The 18917-nt window shown below is 37.6% G+C and overlaps 1 protein-coding gene across 2 annotated transcripts in view; it reads right to left on the bottom strand.

Annotated features, from left to right (window-relative positions):
* Window positions 1-4646: 4646 nt before the first annotated feature.
* The window catches only part of LOC117297652 (protein patched homolog 1-like), a 78863-nt gene continuing 64592 nt past the window's right edge, over window positions 4647-18917 (bottom strand). For both annotated transcript variants that reach the window (XM_033780799.1, XM_033780800.1), the window contains exons 14-25: window positions 16857-16982; window positions 15702-15826; window positions 14781-15123; window positions 14264-14576; window positions 13763-13908; window positions 13266-13440; window positions 12136-12416; window positions 11731-11868; window positions 11043-11185; window positions 6749-7103; window positions 5654-5993; window positions 4647-5416 (exon numbers count right to left, since the gene is read on the bottom strand). In XM_033780799.1, coding sequence (XP_033636690.1) covers window positions 5664-5993; window positions 6749-7103; window positions 11043-11185; window positions 11731-11868; window positions 12136-12416; window positions 13266-13440; window positions 13763-13908; window positions 14264-14576; window positions 14781-15123; window positions 15702-15826; window positions 16857-16982 — 2475 coding nt within the window. In that variant the 3' untranslated portion in view covers window positions 4647-5416; window positions 5654-5663. The remainder of the gene's footprint in view (window positions 5417-5653; window positions 5994-6748; window positions 7104-11042; window positions 11186-11730; window positions 11869-12135; window positions 12417-13265; window positions 13441-13762; window positions 13909-14263; window positions 14577-14780; window positions 15124-15701; window positions 15827-16856; window positions 16983-18917) is intronic.

The following is an 18917-nucleotide window of genomic DNA, read 5'->3' as shown; positions in this document are numbered from 1 at the left end:
AAAACCTCCACAATACAAACAGGGAAACGAAACACAATACTTATAACAAAATTAATGCGCCTGGGCTTTTGAAATCAAACAGCCGTCGTGTGTTTTTATCAAAATATTTAAAGGAACACGTTGCCTTGGATTGGTCGAGTTAGTCGTTACTTTGCGATCTAACACGGTCGACCATTATTTTATGGGAGTCAAAGATTTGACTCGCATAAAATTTGACTCCCATAAATGGCCGACCGTGTAAGTCGACGAGGTAAAAGGAAAACTACGCAATTTCGAGTGATACTTGTGTGGATCATTATATTCTGTTAAAGTATCTTTCTAATCATAATGCATTTTACAACAAACGGTTACAAACGCTTTTCAAAGACCAACTCGACCGATCCAAGGCGGTGGCAGGCCACGTGTTCCTTTAATCTCAACGGCAGTTTAGAGGAGGATACCACAATACGGCAATGAAATTGGATGATCATATTTTAATAATCAAAATTTTTTTGTCAAAGCTCTTTCCGAAATTTTTAGGGAAGATAATTGTTTTTCACCTCGTGATCATCGTAATTATTTTTTTTTTGCATTTCACAATGATGACGTTCCGGATGAGAAATTGATCAAAAGTTAGTTGTGAAGAGAATGGCTGTTGCCACCTTTGTGTGTGTATCACCTTGTGGGAGTTTGCCGAGTTCCCTTGACGGGGACAAATCATATTAAAGCCAGTGGACACTATTGGTAATTGTCAAAGACCAGTCTTCTCACTTGGTGTATCTCAACATATGCATAAAATAACAAACCTGTGAAAATTTGAGCGCGATCGGTCGTCGGAGTTGCGAGATAACTATGAAAGAAAAGAAAAAACACCCTTGTCACACGAAGTTGTGTGCTTTCAGATGCTTGATTTCGAGAGGTCTCGAAATCAATTTCGTGGAAAAATACTTCTTTCTCCAAAACTACGTCACTTCAGAGGGAGCCGTTTCTCATAATGTTTTATACTATCAACCTCTCCCCATTACTCGTTACCAAGTAAGGTTTTTATGCCAATAATTATTTTGAGTAATTACCATAGTGTCCACTACCTGTAACAAAACAACTTCCTTCTATGCCAAAGTACATACAGCTTGTAGGAATCAGTCGCATTGTTTTCACCCAGATGCCTTGCGCCTATGTTCGTAATGAACAACAAAATGGCAACATAAACTCTCAAAACGGCTGTCTAAAATAATGTCGAATGTGACGAATATCAACGTCACTTTTTAGGTATTTCTTTTCGATAAGCTTCAAGAAAAACGCACAAACAAAAATAACTTGCAAAAGAATTTCTCAACATGTCTGTTTTTCGTTTATTTGTTTAATATGTAAAAAAAAAACACCAAGAGTTGGTACGTGACATTAAGGATATTTTTGCCGAACCAATTGCATTGTCGAACATGTTACACAAAAATTATGTCCGATAACCCACCATTACAATTTTAGAAAACCATATCTGATGAAAACCCAACAGTGATTACAAACCTCACAGTCGCTATATTAGTTGATGATTTATATAATTATTTGAATAAAAAAAACAATTTTATAACAATATTGTTTTGATTTCCCCAAATTTTGCCTTTGTAGTGATGATAAATTATTAATAAAACGATCATTTTTACACGAGCGTGGGAATTAAAAAATTATTAATATACAAAATGCTGACCAATCAAAACAGAACGAACCATTGAAACTTCAAAATACTTTAATTCGACCATAATGTCCTTTCCCGCCAAAATGTGAACACCAGAACAAGTTGGGCATGACAATAAATTATAGGTTTTCTCGGTCAATTTCGGAAAATGAGCAGCCAATTTAACCATCAGGCTAATATATTTCACTCGAAATCGAATGCTACTGAAAAGGGTCATTCGATTTCGTTTTATGATCAGTCAAATATGATGTTGCGTCATTCGATTTAATAAAATAATCATTCAATTAAGCAATTCATCAAAGCAGCATTCAACCTGTTCTTGAGGCGTGTGTGACACGAAAAAGAATGTTGATACGCTAAATTGAACAGAGTGCTTAAGACATGTGTCTTGACTCAAAACGAAATTGAATGGCCGGTTTCTGAATTTGAAACGCAATAACAGCTGGAGAGGCAGAACAGCTTTAAATCGAACGCATGGAAATGAAATTGACTGCTGAATTTCCAAATTTGACCGAGAAAACCTATAGTAGAAAACAAATCTACACATTTTAAAATAAGATTAAAGTAGCATTCCCATCGATGTAATTACAAAAAACTGAACAAGTAATTTTTTGAAGTTACTTTGGTTCAATGCGCACAATAACTTGGATGAATACAATTTTTTTTTAAATACCTGAGATATATCTAATTAATATCAACTCCACAAATTATCACCTCGCGGTGAACGTTTACTACACTTCCTTGGTAGACTTCTCTCCTAGTCCTCTGATCTGTTTAAGTATTTAATCAAAACGAGGGCCATTGGCACCTCGTTGGTAAAGGGGTGATTTGCTGGCAGTGTTACGAATAAATTTGTACAAGTTTTAAGTTCACCACAGATAGTGTTGTACAACTTTGTATACTTAACTTACAATTAAATACGGTATGAACAATCTACAATTGTTTACTTAAATCATACAAATGTAGCAAAGAACTGGACACAAAAAGATGCCCATTTTAACATTTATTTTATTATAAACTTGTTTGTTTGTATATAATAGAATAATGCTGACAATTGTGATACCTAAAAAAATATATCTTCACTTAAAAATGTTAACCTGCACAGTTTATGTACATTAGAAATAATTATTGTGACTTTGGCTGTTGAGAATTTTTTCTCTTTATCATCGTTTGACAGTTGGAACAAGAAAGGGTCACCACATCAAACCTTATGGGAAATAATATTATTGAACTTCTTGTAGTTTTTAAAACAGCAACCATAGCTCGATTTCACAAAGAACTAAGATGAGGTGTCAATAATTATTACCATAGTAATATGTATTGTGACATCCCTCTTTGCTTTTCAGATAACATTTAATCGCACTTAAAGGCAGTGGACACTATTGGTAATTGTCAAAGACTAGCCTTCACAGTTGGTGTATCTCAACAAATGCATAAAATAACAAACCTGTTAAAATTTGAGCTCAATCGGTCATCGAACTTGCGAGATAATAATGAAAGAAAAAACCACCCTTGTCACACGAAGTTGTGTGCGTTTAGATGGTTGATTTCGGGACCTCAAGTTCTAAATTTGAGGTCTCGAAATCAAATTCGAGGAAAATTTCTTCTTTCACGAAAACTATGGCACTTCACAGGGAGCCGTTTCTCACAATGTCTTATACCATCAACATTTCCCCATTACTCGTTATCAATAAAGGTTTTATGCTAATAACTATTTTGAGTAATTACCAATAGTGTCCACTGCCTTTAAGAAGCTACATGTAATTGGGCCCTGTACATTAGAGAAAGGTCGAATTGGATGAAACTTAGACAAATCTGAAAGATTCGAGCAAAATTTCAATTTGAAAATGACAAATATAAATTGATGTAATAATTGTGGTTAATCCATGGGGGGGGGGGGCTCTGGCAGAGGGGTTTTCACAAACGATTCGGTCAGATGTGAAAGTTAAATTGTTTCACCACTCATTTGGCAAAAGAAAAAAAACATCAATGAGGTCATAATAAATATGGTTTATCTTCTGAAAACGACAGCTGATTTGGTTAAATATTAACACACACCTGCGAGCTGTAAAATATAATCAAGTATAAATACCTGATATTGAAAAAAATGTTTTGTTAATTACAACGGTACTACATTATATACAACTGTTGTTTTGTTCTCCTTCTTACTGTACGACAATATATCATGACATTTCAACACAATTATGGTACTTAAAAAATGCATAATAAAAATAATACTGACTATACACAGTATACACATTTTTTGTTTAAAATATTATTTTGGCAATCAATTAAACACCCCATTTTTAGAAATGATCCATTCCTCACAGCTGGTTCAATATAATTGGGCCAAATGTTGGCCAGAGTAATCCACTGTGTTCAGGAGGTAGGTAACTTAAAAAACAATGAAAGTTGAGTTAACAACTTGGATTTTTAGAAGACACAGTCTATGGTTGTACTCGTTTTGTAAAAAAGTATAAAAAAAAAAAAAAAAAAAAAAAAAAAACTGTTTCGACAAAAAAACTTTTTTTTTGACAAATTCAAATGAAGTTGATGCGAGTTTCTCGTGTAAAATTTAATTGGTGGCCAAAACAGATAACATCCTCCATTTGGGAGGAAAATCAGAACAGATCAAGATTAATGCTATTAAATGAGAGAAGCATTTTGTTTTTTGTTTTTAACTTCCAGACAATCAAGTGAAACCCAAACAAGACTGGTAACCAACATCAAGGTGATGTCACTTCTACTGTCATTATGTGTGACAAAAGTGACGCAAGTCAGGTTACCAGGGCCCAATTTCATAGGCTGTTAACGGTAAGCAAATTTTCAGAAAAATTTGCTTAAGCCTAAGCGTATTTCACAGATTAGCAAACAAATTGGGCGGCAATCTCCTGTGTTTACCGTGGATTTGCATTGTGACGTCATTTATTTTTGTGCGGTAAGCTGGCATGCCTTTTTGTGTGCTTAAGGTTAGCAGCGCTATGAAACGGAAATTGCACAGTAAGCACAATATTGGCTGCTAAGCAGCGCTATGAAATTGGGCCCTAATGTTCATTTGTGTCTAACAAGTGACACACTTGGAATACAGAACTTTGTGAAATGGGATTTCTTCGTAAACAAACTATTAAAAAAACATCCTTAAAATACAAAGTGGGGAAGGGAAAGTTTCCCATGCAAGGAAAACCTGCCGACAAAATATCTTAAGTATTTTCGCTGGTAATAAAAACCAGGGAAATTTTACTCTGTACAATCCCAGCCATAGCTTTCACTTTTTTTTAAATCAGTATATACAGTGATAAACCTATAAAACATGTACTTACAACTTGGCAAACAAAAAATTACTGAGTCTTTTTAATAATTATATAATAGTTATAATACATGACCTCCTATGTCCTCTTCTTTATTCATACATTTTAATATTTATATATAGAGTGTTTTTGACGCATAAGCATTGAGTAATATATCAATACCAGTCAAACAAACAAATTGCTTTTCATATAAAAAAAAAAAAAACACTGTTTAATATTCATAAGATACACTTAAGGTTAACTTGCTATTAGCATAAATAAATATTCATAGAATCTTTACACTCCCAAGTAGGTAAAACCGTTATCTGTACAGTGTTGCTGCTCAATACCAGGGCAGTTTTTACGTGGTGCCTTGTCGACATGTCAAAGGTCAGGTCTTGAGGTCACGAAACGACCTGGTTTGTGCCAGTCCTTAGCATAGCAGCTGCGTTAGTACCTATAGGAAAAGATAAAGTGGCAAATAAAATTAGAGTAAAGTAATCTTCGGCCTGTTATTTTTTAACAAACTTATTGAAAGTTCAATTTTATAATCCCCGCCATTTCTTCCCCAAAATGCCAACAATTTTTACCCCAACATGCCAACTTTTTTTTTCCCAACATGCCAGACGTTTTTTCCACAGACTACCCCTCTTTTTTTATGCCTGCCATTTTTTCCCTGGCAACTCCAACTGACCTTTTTTTATTTACACAGGTGAGTCCGAGTTGCCATCATCTTTTTCTCTCCTCCCTTCGAGCTCCCGCATCTTCGTGCTCTTCTTCTCCGTCTGGTCTCTCCGCCTCTTGTGGTACTTGTAGCTGTCAGTCCGCTCCCCCGCGCTACCACCCCCGCCGCACATGGGGTGTAGGATGGACACCATCGCCGTGGCCGTGACGGTTGTCGTCATCTGGTGGTGAGGCATCTGAGGGGAGTGGCTTGGCGAAGAGGAGGAGGAGGATGTGTAGTTAGGCATGTTGGGATGGTGAACCCGAGGCTGGTGGTGGGGCCAGTGGTGCCGTGATTTATGCGGCTTACCCTGTGAGAAAAGGCAGGGGGAAAAAATACAGAATTAAATATTGTAGTAATGTGCACTAAAACATAAGGAATGCAAAGTAACTTTTAGAAGATAGCTAAAAAGTTTTACTTCAAATGCATTGATCGATCTTAAACTAACACTTAGATTATCATAAGGGTTAGAGGGGATTTCCCTTGAAATTAAAAACACAAAAGTTCTCAAATTCGGCCCGATTTGAAAATAGCTACACAAACTGAAAATCTCTAGACATAAAATTTGATTAAATTTGAGGGGGTGTTTTGTGATATTAGTTTAAAGACCAGTTAAAGACAGTGGACACTATTGGTAAATGTCATACACCAGTCAACTCACTTGGTATATCTCAACATATGCATGAAATAACAAACCTGTGAAAATTTGAGCTCAATCGGTCGTAGAAGTTGCGAGATAATAATGAGGAAAAAAAACACCCTTGTCACACGAAGTTGTGTGCGTTTGATTGGTTTTTGTTTTGTTTTGATGGTTTATTTCGAGACCTCAAGTAAAAAAATTGAGGTCTCGAAATCAAATTCGTGGAAAATTACTTCTTTCTCGAAAACTACGTCACTTCAGAGGGAGCTGTATCTGACAATGTTTTATACTATCAACCTCTCCCCATTACTCGTAATCAAGAAAGGTTTTATGATGATAATTATTTTGAGTAATTACCAATAGTGTCCACTGCCTTTAAAATTAACTTCAACTTTATTGGAAGGGTGCCCTAGACTTTTCCCTACCTCTTGTCTTCTTGGTTCATGGCACATCGTCTGCACGACCACCTCAGGTGGATGAACCTCGATCCTTTCTCCACCGTATCCACGATACATGGCGCTGTCGCCAACGGATGACTGCGACCCGTTGTATTCGTCCTCCCATCCTCTCCTTCTGCCAGGGCGCTGCCGGCCCTGCATGGAGGCACTGCTCCTCTCCATCGGGGGTGTAGGAGGTGGGGTCGGGGTGGTGAGTCGGGTGGCGTTGTTCAGTGGGCGTACCTCGGCTGGGGGGCCGATCAGTGAGAGGATGACGGGGAGCAGGACGAGGCCGTTCAACATCCCGATGACGATCAATGCAGAGAAGACGTAGAAGAAGTAACTGAAATTAATAAAATACAGAACATGACATATGGAGCCGTCTTCCAAGATTTGTATTGATCGATAACTGATAATACAGGTGTTGATCAATAGTAGGATCATCCCTGACAGAGGAGCAGCAACCTGTATGATGAGGCCAGTCACTGGACTTCCAGTTCAAATTAGCATGACAAAAGAAAACCTGTATAAAGAGGACACTTCCCTCTGCCTTATCTTTACTATTAAAGCAGTAACCTGTGCCATCTTAATTAGACGGAAAATACCTATAAACCCCAAGCAATGGAAGATGTGGCCTTCACTTTTCCCTTTATTTTTTAAGACCAATACTACACAGTGTAAATAGGGGTGGCACCCCCCTGTAACCAGGGCATTCCACATCAAGTGGTCTTTATTTACGTTTCCATCACTTGGATTCACTTCATCGTGTTGGCGGCTCACTATCCATTCCAACCCCTACAGTGCGCCTAAATTGACCCCGTGTCGACAGGGGCCAGTGAGCTGCCCAGGATTTTCACTCCTTCGAAAGAAGGAGAAAAAAAAGGTTGGCTGGGGTCAGGTGAACTTTCCGCTGCACCTGTAACCCAATCTGTACTCATGAAGACAGGTGGATAGGAGCCATGGCTTACAGAGTTCAAACGGAATTACACCACTGCCCATTTCTACGTGACGTTGGGCAAGTTGAAGTCTCGCCGGCCACTGATTTCTTTTCTTCGGGGCAATCGTTAATTCTCTTTTAACTTTCCATGATGGGGGACTATTACCTCCAGGTATTTGAAAGAGCAGCCTTGGGACGGCTGGCAAAACTGCTGATCTGAGTATAAGTGGCTTTTAGTTGATTTAAAGGGGATCTTATTCCATAGCTCCATAAAGAAAACGTTAACTTCACACTTCCAAATTTAAAGACACTGGACACTATTGGTAATTGTCAAATACCAGTCTTCTCACTTGGTGTATTCTCAACATATGCACAAATAACAAACCTGTGAAAAATTGAACTCAATTGGTTGTCAAAGTTGCGAGATAATAATGGAAGAAAAAACATCCTTGTCGCATAAAGTTATGTTCTTTCAGATGCTTGATTTCGGAACCTCAAAATCTTATTCCGAGGTCTCAAAATCAAACTCGTGGAAAATTACTTCTTTCTCGAAAACTATGTTACTTCAGAGGGAGCCGTTTATCATCATGTTTTATACAATTTCCATTAGTGTCCACTGCCTTAATAATCATGGGGATCTTATTCCATTGCTCCATAGAGACAATGTTTCCTTCGTACTTCTAAATTTAAAGACATTCATCGCAAAAATAAAGTTATTGCTGTGCTGCATATTTTTCACTAACAAATAATTTGCAGTCAATTGCAATCATGGGGAGAAGTAACCAATCAAGCTTTTCGTTTTGTATTAAACAAGAAAAAAACTGAGAATGTTGTGGGTTTGATGAACACTGCATGGATCAAGTTTTCAAACAAGAAGAGTTAAACATTGTAAAAAGTACTTGAGAACAATTAAAAGTGTTTTCAAGTTGATGAAATAGAGGCAAAAGAAATTTCCATGAGAATTTTTTTAGACCCACTGAATGAATTGTAGACACACACCCCTTCTGTGGACTCCAACTCTCATGACAAGGACCACCCAGAATGAACAAAAGAGGTCAACAAAGGTCAGCACAGCAAGTTCACTTCGGACTTAAAGACTTGACAGAAGAAATTAATTTAAACCTGCAAGGAAGACGATATTTTTGATCTTCGAAGCACTTTGTGAAAAACCTTTACCAGGTGAAAAGTTTAGCCCCTAGTTCTTTTTGTACATTTGCGCAAGATAAACAAATGGCCAATCTGCCAAATGTTTTCTGACATGAGAATGTTGGGGGAGGGAGGACACCCCCTGGCAAACTTGCTCTCAATGGTCACTGCCAATGACAGCTGCATAAACAAACTTGCTTTTGGACTGTACCATTGCATACTAAGGGGCATGCCAATCCCGCATGGTTCCCACAGGGGGAGAAGACGATCAAATAAATCAAATTTCAGGAGCCAATTTCCCCAACCTGTCATAGATATCAGAAGCGGCTGATATTTCCATCTATCGTTTTTGTTATCAAGCTTGAAACTCTTAAATATTTACATTTTGAAAATCTTAAACTTCTCCCTTGGCCAACCATGTCCAACCTTGGAGGAAGGGCCAAACCTGTTGTCATTTCCCACATGACAGTTTACTTTAATAATGAAGTCCAGGTATGTCTAGTTTTGACCACCCAAGATTCTTAACTCCACTTTCTGACCACAAACACAATAATTACTATTTCTCAAATTTGAGAACGAAATTTGTGAATAAAAATGGCAGCCCCAACATGCTCTCAACTTATCAGTGCATTAACTGATTGTCAAATATTTACATTCCAATCTAACCTGTTAACAGTACAAATTTAAACTGAGACAACTTTCACTTTACTTTAAGCCAAGTTTTCACTTTTTTACTTTGGCAAAATTTCACTTTTAACTTTGGCCATTGCCTAAAATTTGGCCATTGCCAAAACCAAGAAAGGTTTTATGCTAATAATTATTTTGAGTAATTACCAATAGTGTCCACTGCCTTTAAACCAATTATTCTTTATCCCCGATACAAATTTAACATCCATTAAACTTGCATAACATCCCTTCCAGCAAGCTTAAGTCATATTCACACTTCAGCAATTCAACACGGGTCCCTTGCTTTATTAAAGCATGGTTGTAAAATGAAGCAATTTTTGACAAGAATTTACAAGGACCCTTGAATTAACAGAACAAAATAGACATCCTTTCCACACAATGTGACATTTTACAACCATGCTACAATTTAGCAGGGGACCCTTGCTTTATTGCTCTCATGTGAAAGGAGCTTAGGAGACCATTTTGAGACCAGTACTTCTAGACACGAAATCCTGCAGTAATTCCACAAGGACACTTGCCTAATTCAACGACCTACCCTCCAGCAAAGACTACTTGTAAAAACAACTATGTAGGCCTGTAATGAGTTAAAGATGCTATGTCTAAATTGAAAACCACTTTGACTCTGAAATTTAGATTCCAATTTCAAATTGTTGTTTTTATAAATCCACGAAGTTATAAGCGTCCATTTTAGGAATTTATTGCAGTGAAATCTGCCAATGATAAGTGGAACTTATTTTAAAACTAAAAATATGTTCTTTTTAAGTTTCCGACATCATCATGTCCATTCACATTGTACAAGTAATTTTCCATGTTAAATGCGTTTTGTGCATTGTTCCTGGCATTTCAGAAAGTTTTTAATGCTTTTCATTTTCAAATAGTATTATCTGTCAAAATTTGTTTTGTTAAAGAAAAAAATACATCCTAATTTCTTTTGGCGAAATATAAAGGCAATGCAACTTTTTAGTGTGAAAAATTCTGTTTTAAACTAAAACCTAAAATTGTGGGTTTGTTTTATGAAAGTTCATAGATGATTCAAGGCTCAAATCAAATTATGAAACCAAACAGGGCAAACTAGAGCATTCAAATGTTAGATATCTGGGCCCAATTTCATAGAGCTGCTAAGCACGAACATTTGCTTAGCATGAAATTTCTTCCTTGATAACAGGATTACCAACCAAATTTCCATGTGATTTTCAGGATAAGCAAACAACAGCTGATTACTAGTAACAAGCAATATGCAAAAAATATAAATTTAGTTGGTAATCCTGTTTTTATCAAGAACGAAATTTCATGCTAAGCACATTTTTGTGCTTAGCAGCTCAATGAAATTGGGCCCTGGTCGAATTTGGCTAGACTGATGGCGGACAAACTGTAATCCATTGTTAAAACATACATCCAGTTATATTTGAACTACACTGGTTTCACTTGCTCCTAGCATGCTCTCTCAAAGTCAAAGAACATTTTGAAGATTATCAACAAATTTTTAACCTCAGAATTTAGGTTGATTCTTACCTCACAATGAAATCAAACTCGGACCCGGCTAGCATGACGACACCCAGCAGTGTTGACAACGCACCATCAACAACAGGAGAGAACGTATGCTCCAAAGCCATGGTGACACGTTTGTTACGATCACCGATGGCCGTCAGGTAGGCCTGGATGAAAGAAACAAAGGGGGAAAATTATCAATACGCGCCACTAGAATTCAGAAATACTACTGGATGGACAATCAAAGTTAACCGATTAAAAGGCAAATGAAACCTTTGGTTTTTGTAACCGTTTGGTTGTTTTAATCTGGTAACTGTGAAAAAAAAATTCAAAAAGTGGTAGCTTTTTTGAGATATATTACTGAACGATCTGGCGATATCTATGCAGGGAGTATAATTCGTGATTGGAACACATTGAAATGTTTTTGAATCCCTCTCCCTTTAAAAATACATTCCTTTGAATTGTTTCTCAAAATGTTTAACATAATCAACAGCTGAATTGAATCTTATTCAAGTAAGTTAATATGGTCCATAATTTTGGGAGTAATTACCAAATGTAGATTCTTTCTTTTTCCTTTTTCCTGTATTAATGTAGCCTTTTCGTTTATCCTTGTTTTTTATTTGAATGAATGTGGCACAATAAGCCCAACTTCAAGACTTGAATTCCAACAAAAAACTCTTTTCAATGGAAACCCATCTAACAGGGTACTTACATAGCATGTATGAAGAGTAAACTCCACTCCTATTCCCACTGAAATGATGAGGGTAACCGCTGGGATGGCGCTAAGCTTGACTCCGATTAAACCCATGAAACCAAAGAGCTCTGTCGTTATCATCCCTAAAACAGATACCTGAAAGTTAAAAACAGGAACGAAATTAGCAAACTGTGAACAAATTCCTTTAAGTCGCTTGCTGGCCTGGCTTCCCTATTTTGTTTGAACCAGAACTTCTAAGATGTTTCAATTCTTTCGCACATTTCTAAAACAACAGAGTTCCAAGTCTGCCACCACCTAGTGTCCCCCTATCTTGGCCATCATCTAATAGCTTGCCTTATAAAAGACTTTCATACTACCAAAAAAAAACCACAAAACTTTCAACAACAAAATTGATAATCATACCAGAATGAGAGCTGCCCATGGATTAGCCAGCATGACAGTCATCACAAAGAAGCTTGCTCCGAGGACGCTCAGCAACGATAAGAAGAGATAGAACCTCAACTCTAGATACTGCTCCCAGAAGGTGAAGGGCACCCCCATTGGATAGTTGGGAAGACCCTGATCGTTGAAGTACTCCGAGAGATTGCGGACGTCTCGTACCACGTTGATGAAATCGTCGGTGTCCCGAAGGTTGTTGAGATAGAACGGGAGCTGGGTGTAGTTGAGGGTGCTTGACCGGGGTACTGATTCAGGAGACAGACACAAAAGAAATTACTTGATTGTCCAGTAGAATAATTTTTATAGCAATGAGTCCACTTTTTGTTTACAGTGAATTGCATGAGGACTTCACGGTGTTTAGAGGAAGCCATGGCAAAACAACAAGCAAAAGAGGCCATCACAATGTTATTATTTGTTTATTAGGCTCACTGTATGGATTTTCATTTTTAATACTGTGAATCAAGTTAGTTTCAAGTTATTTAAAACTCACCCTTAGTCTTTTCCCTTGCGATTATAACTTAAAACTTGATATTTGAATTGAAAAAGGTGTATACCCTTGAGGTGATCCCATGGATTTCCAGATTGTATCGTAAACTTGGTTGTGATCACTGGCGATCACTACCAACCATCATTAAGAGTAAAGTTGTTTTGCTCTTCTACGCTCTATTAATTTAATTCAGTAATTCCGGTTGTGAAGCTGAGCATTCTCAGAAATAAGAACTTTAAAAAATCACTACACTAGCCAAGAACCCAACGAAGAGAAGACGAGGAAAAGTTTCAGTTTTAAATGTAGGAAGGAAAACCCGAGAGAAATATTCCAAGCAATCAGGTAGGATTCTTAGTCCATACCAGACAGTGTTGGCTTTCCTTGAAATGTTTCTCTTGGGTTTTTCTTCTACGCCTAAATCTGAAACTGTCTTCCTCGTCTTCTCTCCATTGAGTTCTTGGCTAGTACAGTGATTAAGTTCACTTTTCAAAGAGTCCTTGGCTTCACAACCAGAATAAATGAAATAAAATTTAAAAACCTCTACGCTGACCTGATCATTATATTGCTGCAGAGGAAATGAAAAGAGATTTGGCCGAGGAGAACTTACTTGTGACATCTCGGTCAGTTTTACCTCCTGGTGTCCACGAGGTTGGTGTAGGATGAAGCATAGCTTGGGTGGCGGAGTAGGAGAAAGTGTCAGAGTTATACCAGACGGTCAGATAGTGATAAAATCCATCAGGGTTGATCACTCCGTGATCGTCAACTAGTCGCTCCAACGTGAACTGCAGAGAGGTAAAGCAAATCATAAAACTAAATCACTGCTTTAAAATGTTCTTACATATAGATCACATCCAACAATTCTTAGAACCACATAATCTTGTAACTTTCTGAGAAGAACAAACATGTTTGAAAGCAATTTCTGTTTTGCCGATCTACTACTGTGATGTAATATTTATTTTCATTCAGAATTCATTCAGATGCGAAATCTACCTGAATTGCTTGACTTTTAGCTATGTTGGGCCTACATTCATAGCAGTAATTCAATAATTCAACAATTCAACCTTCTCCTAAGCGCAAATACAAATTCAATTGCTTCAAACATACCCTGTTGTAGTCAGTGGGTTGCACCGGGTTGCCCGTCTGAATCAGCATCTTGTAGGCCAAGACTCCTTTCTCCGAGGCATTGTTATACCAGTTGTTAAAAATAATGGCATTGCCTTTCTTATCCTTGTCAAATTCCCTTTGCATTTCTGGAGTCAAAGATTTGGAAAAAAGAGCATTGTAAAGATTCAACATTGTCAGGTTTTAAATCCCGGGTTCTCAGCAAATCTTTCCTCTCTCAAAATCCTTTAAGAGCAAAGTTTTAAATAACCAACCCCTAATGAGTATCAACACTTATTAATTGAACATTCAAAGAGTCATGAATATCAATGAGCGACCTTTTAAAGAACCAATCCCTGACGAGTATCGACTAGTTTGATTTGAATACTCAATGAGCTATGGATATAAATTAGCAACATCTTATAGAACCAATTCCTGATGAGTATTGACACTCTTTATTTGACTATTCAGTGAACTACGCATATCAATGAGCCAGTTCCTTACCAAGCAGCCAATCCCTGAAGGCGATCAACCAGAAGGTTGGCAAAGAGCCGTCAGGATCCCGGATCACCTGCATGATGTTTCGGAACTCCGAATGATAAGCATGGAGCAGTCGCTGTCGGTTTGCATAATCAAAATCTTCCTGGGTCACGCCGTACATGTTGTAGAAACTGAAATATTTCATTTGCGTCTCCAGGAAGTCCTCTTCGGGGGTCCCCCTGGGGACAATGTCCGTTATTTCTAATCCATCCTCGATTTGCGTAACCCCGTAGATTCCAACTCCGAGCAAACATGCGAATAAAACCAGGACGACAATCTGTGGGTGAAGTGAATCAAGAAATTAGTTCATTCATAAAGTATCTAGGTTCAAGAAACAACTTTCCCTTTTATCTGGGCAATTCACTTAAGACACCAAACTTGATTTAGGCTGTATCCAAAATAGCAGCTACAGGTACGACTTAAATCTAAAACAAAATTGAGGTAACCATTTTGAAATTTTAAGATTGCTCGTAAAACTTACCTTCACTTGTAACTTCTGCAGGAATGGTGCGTAATATCCACGTGCAAATCCAGATAAGCTCCACCTCCAGCAACTGGCCTTCCTGTATCTCTCCCGTAAACTGGGTCTGTCTCTTTCAAAAGAGCTCTGCCTTATAAGAGTTCTGGTGGAGGCCGTCGAAGCGGCCGTTGAGGGCGGTGTTTCAACGACTGGCGTTATGCCAGCGGTGGTTGTCGCCGACGACGGATGTAAGACTGTTACTGCTTGCACATTGGATTGCAGCCGGACTTCTGTACATCGAGGGGGTACCTGTCTTGTATTGGCAGGCCTGGGTTGGACCCGAATGATCCTATTTGCACTTGGACTGAGAAAAATGAATATTTCAAGAATTGATTAGTCAAAATTAAACGACACAACTTGCATGAGGAACTGAAGAAAAGCAACAGATATCAGAAAATTTAAGTCAAAATTTGCTTCAGATCTTCCCAACAATCCACTGTTTGCAGTTGCTCCTTATTCTTGTTCCTTATATCATTTTTGTTCATGCACTATAACTAAAATACACACAGTGTGTTGTTACTAGTAACCAATTATTAAAAAAAAACATAAACTTGCCTCACAGTTCATACAAGTTTGCCATTTTGTGAATCTGTTACCTGTTCATGTTTGTTGTGTTGCCATTGAGCCTACTAGAAAGACGCTAGGGTCCAAACGTCCGGCCATAATTTATTTTTTGCATTCATACCGTACACCATTTTGGTTGGTAAGCAGTTTTGAAAAAGCTCTTTGTATTTTCTCATTTTGAGAATCGGTCAAAACTTTGGTCCCACAAAACTAGCAGCCCCCTGTTGTTTCAGGATACTCCACGGAATGCACATAATTTTAAGGGATACCAATGTGGATCATTGTATTCTACTGTCACTGTCTTTAGGATGCTCTCACCTTTTACTTGTAATACAGCAGAACATGTCGACCCGTTTTGCTTCACGCCTTTCTATATCTAACGCCAAGACGGCCGGGAACACAAGGATTATAGCCAGAAAGTTGAATACTATTACTATTGCAAACTGAAAGAAGAAAGAGAACAAGAAAAAGGGTCATGAAAGGAGGACTTGAACCCCTAAACTACCAACTAAGAGTTTCAAAAATCAATCTGTTTATTGTCGCAAGGACGTAAGGATAGTATTACCAGTAAAAATAGCATAAGCAACGATTGTGCAAAATTGTGTGTTAAAGCCATTGGACCCTTTCGGTAAACAGTATTGTCCAAGTCCCACACTTCGTGTACCACAACTTATATATCAAATAACAATCCTGTGGAAATTTAGGCTCAATCGGACATCGGAGTCGGGAGAAAATAACGGGAAAACCCACTCCTGTTTTCGCGCGTTTCGCCGTGTCATGACATGTGTTTATAACAAATCCGTAATTCTCGTTAACGAGAATTTATATTGTTTTACCGTTTTCTCAAAAAGTAAAGCATTTCATGGACTAATATTTCAAGAGAAGTCTTTCACCATTACCTTCTGTAAACCCTGTAAATTATTTGTAAATCTGTGAACTTTTTTTTTTTTTTTCTGTACCGAAAGGGTCCAATGGCTTTAAGAAGAGTGCAAAAGTATGATCGTTTTGGGGAATTTTTAATTTTTAGTTCACAATACCTTACAAGAAGGGTTAATTCTGAATGAGAATAGCAACACGAATCTAGCACTGATACAATTTTTTAAAAACAAAAATCCTAAAAAGGATTTGAACCCTGAACCGTTAAGTTCCTTTGAAATAAGAGGCAACTGCAGAGCCCATTCCCTAAACACAAACACTTGAACTCTGGACCAACAATTTGCTTAAATTGAAAGGGACCCTCCCAGAGCCCACCCCTAGCATTACACACAAAAAACTCTGTCAGGGGATTCAAACCCTAGACCATCTACTTACTTGAAGTGAGAGGCCCCTCAGAGCCCATTCCCGAAACATAAATATTGGAACCCTGGACCATCGATTTGTCTCAAAATCAAAGGCCCCTTCCAGAGCCCACCCCTAGTCCCATTACACAAAAAAACTCTGTCAGGGGATTCAAACCCTAGACCATCTACTTACTTGAAGTGAGAGGGACCGCAGAGCGGGAATAGGAATAACAGCTGCTAGAAGAAAGGCACAAATATTGTTGATAGAGGTCAGAAGGACGCTAACCCCAGACCGGCGTAAAATCTCACCCGTCTTATACTGTCAAAGAGATCAAACAGGAGAAAGAACAAACTATCACTACAGATGTATCAACATGACAATTGAAATAAATTGCGAGTTATAATCAATCTCAGTTTGCATTAAAAATTGCGGACACATTAAATACTTACTATCTTTTGAATCATTTTTACACCCAATGAAACAAATTTGTTATTTTAAAGGCAGTGGACACTATTGGTAATTGTCAAAGACTAGCCGTCACAGTTGGTGTATCTCTACATATGCATAGAATAACAAACCTGTGAAATTGGTCATCGAACATGCGAGATAAGTATGAAAGAAAAGAACATTCTTGCCACACGAAGTTGTGTGCGTTTAGATGGTTGATTTCGAGACCTCACGTTCTAAACCTGAGGTCTCGAAATCAAATTCGTGGAAAATTAATTCTTTCTCAAAAACTATGGCACTTCAGAGGGAGCCGTTTCTCACAATGTTTTATACCATCAACCTCTCCCCATTACTTGTCACCAAGAAAGGTTTTATGCTAATAATTATTTTGAGTCATTACCAATAGTGTCCACTGCCTTTAAACTATTCTCTAACTACATTAAAATCAGGGGTTTGTCATGAATGTTTTATGTAAAAAAGAAAAGACATTTGAAGTTATGGTGTGTTTTGATACGATCGAAATGACAGGTCATTAATAACACTTTTGTATTTATACCAAAGGTCTTTGGGTTGGTAAAAAAAGTACACAAAAGCTAATATTGTATCTTCTAATAAAATAAATACAAGAAAACAATTAGGATCCTTTGTTTTGTGGATTGAACAAATTATATTCAAAAACCATCTTCCAATTTTGTATAAAAATATATCATTCAAATGATTAGGATCAACCAATGGCTCTATATATTAAAGGCTCTAGAGCATAACCAGAAATAAACATTATTTAACTATCTATTTATAGCTCTGAAACCACGCATGAAACCAAAAACACATCCAGAACAAATTAACTTAAAACCCAAGAAATATTGATTTCACTTTGAGGTTTCTCGCAATAAGCCAGCGATATCAACAGAAAACCACACCAACATATCTTGGTGCACATTTAGAACAAAAAAAGACCCACACATTCAAGAGCAGAACGTGTAAACTATCAATTCGTCAGCACTACAGTTGCAAATGCCTGTGACATGGAAAAGGACCACCAACAGTTTCCAGCTCGCTAATATCATGGCCGAAAGTCCTCTCGGATTCCACAACATTACTATCCCCACCACCCAAAAGGTTAGCTGTGGTATCACCATGACCTAGTTTACAGCTTAAGCCGCTTTCTCTTTACTGCTGATTGAGGTTTGAACTCTTATTTTCCCCTCGGACTTCTTCCTTAAAGGTATTGTTCAGGATTGGCAGAGCTGACACAATATAGTCACAGAAAATGTTCTTGTTTTGTGTGGCTAACCACACACAAGAAATAATACAAAAATTAAAACCTCTTGGCGTCATCCATTGCGCAATTCAGGAAAAAATAATGAAGATAAAAAATAATGCACATTGTTTTTAATTTGGGTTGTACCAACCCAAATCAGCTGTTGCGTTTTGAAAGGTTTTCAGATGCATTTTCCAATCCTTGGAATATTAATTCGTTTCAGAGGGGAATTTTTCAATGAAAAAATGTAGTTTGAACCATAACCGGTAAGCTTTTAGACTAATATATAAATATTGTTATCCTTTGAGTATCTGTTATCTTTACAGTTCTGTATTATTATACCTTTAATGTGGGGGGGGGGTCTTTGTGGAGTGACCTGAAGGGTTTGACACAGTTTCAATGTCCCAAGGCACTGCGGAAGTCATGCCATAAATGGACCACAAGGTTTAATAGAAACTACAGACATAAAGAGTGGGATATTTATGGGCGGTGAATCCAAACCTAATGAGTAGTTTTCCCCTCTCCCAATATGGTTTTTTTTTTTT

This window comes from Asterias rubens, chromosome 12 (genome assembly GCF_902459465.1).
Source record: "Asterias rubens chromosome 12, eAstRub1.3, whole genome shotgun sequence".
Classification (NCBI taxonomy): Eukaryota; Metazoa; Echinodermata; class Asteroidea; order Forcipulatida; family Asteriidae; genus Asterias; species Asterias rubens.
The sequence above is the reverse complement of the archived record's forward strand: the minus strand, read 5'-3'. Positions and strand labels throughout refer to the sequence as shown.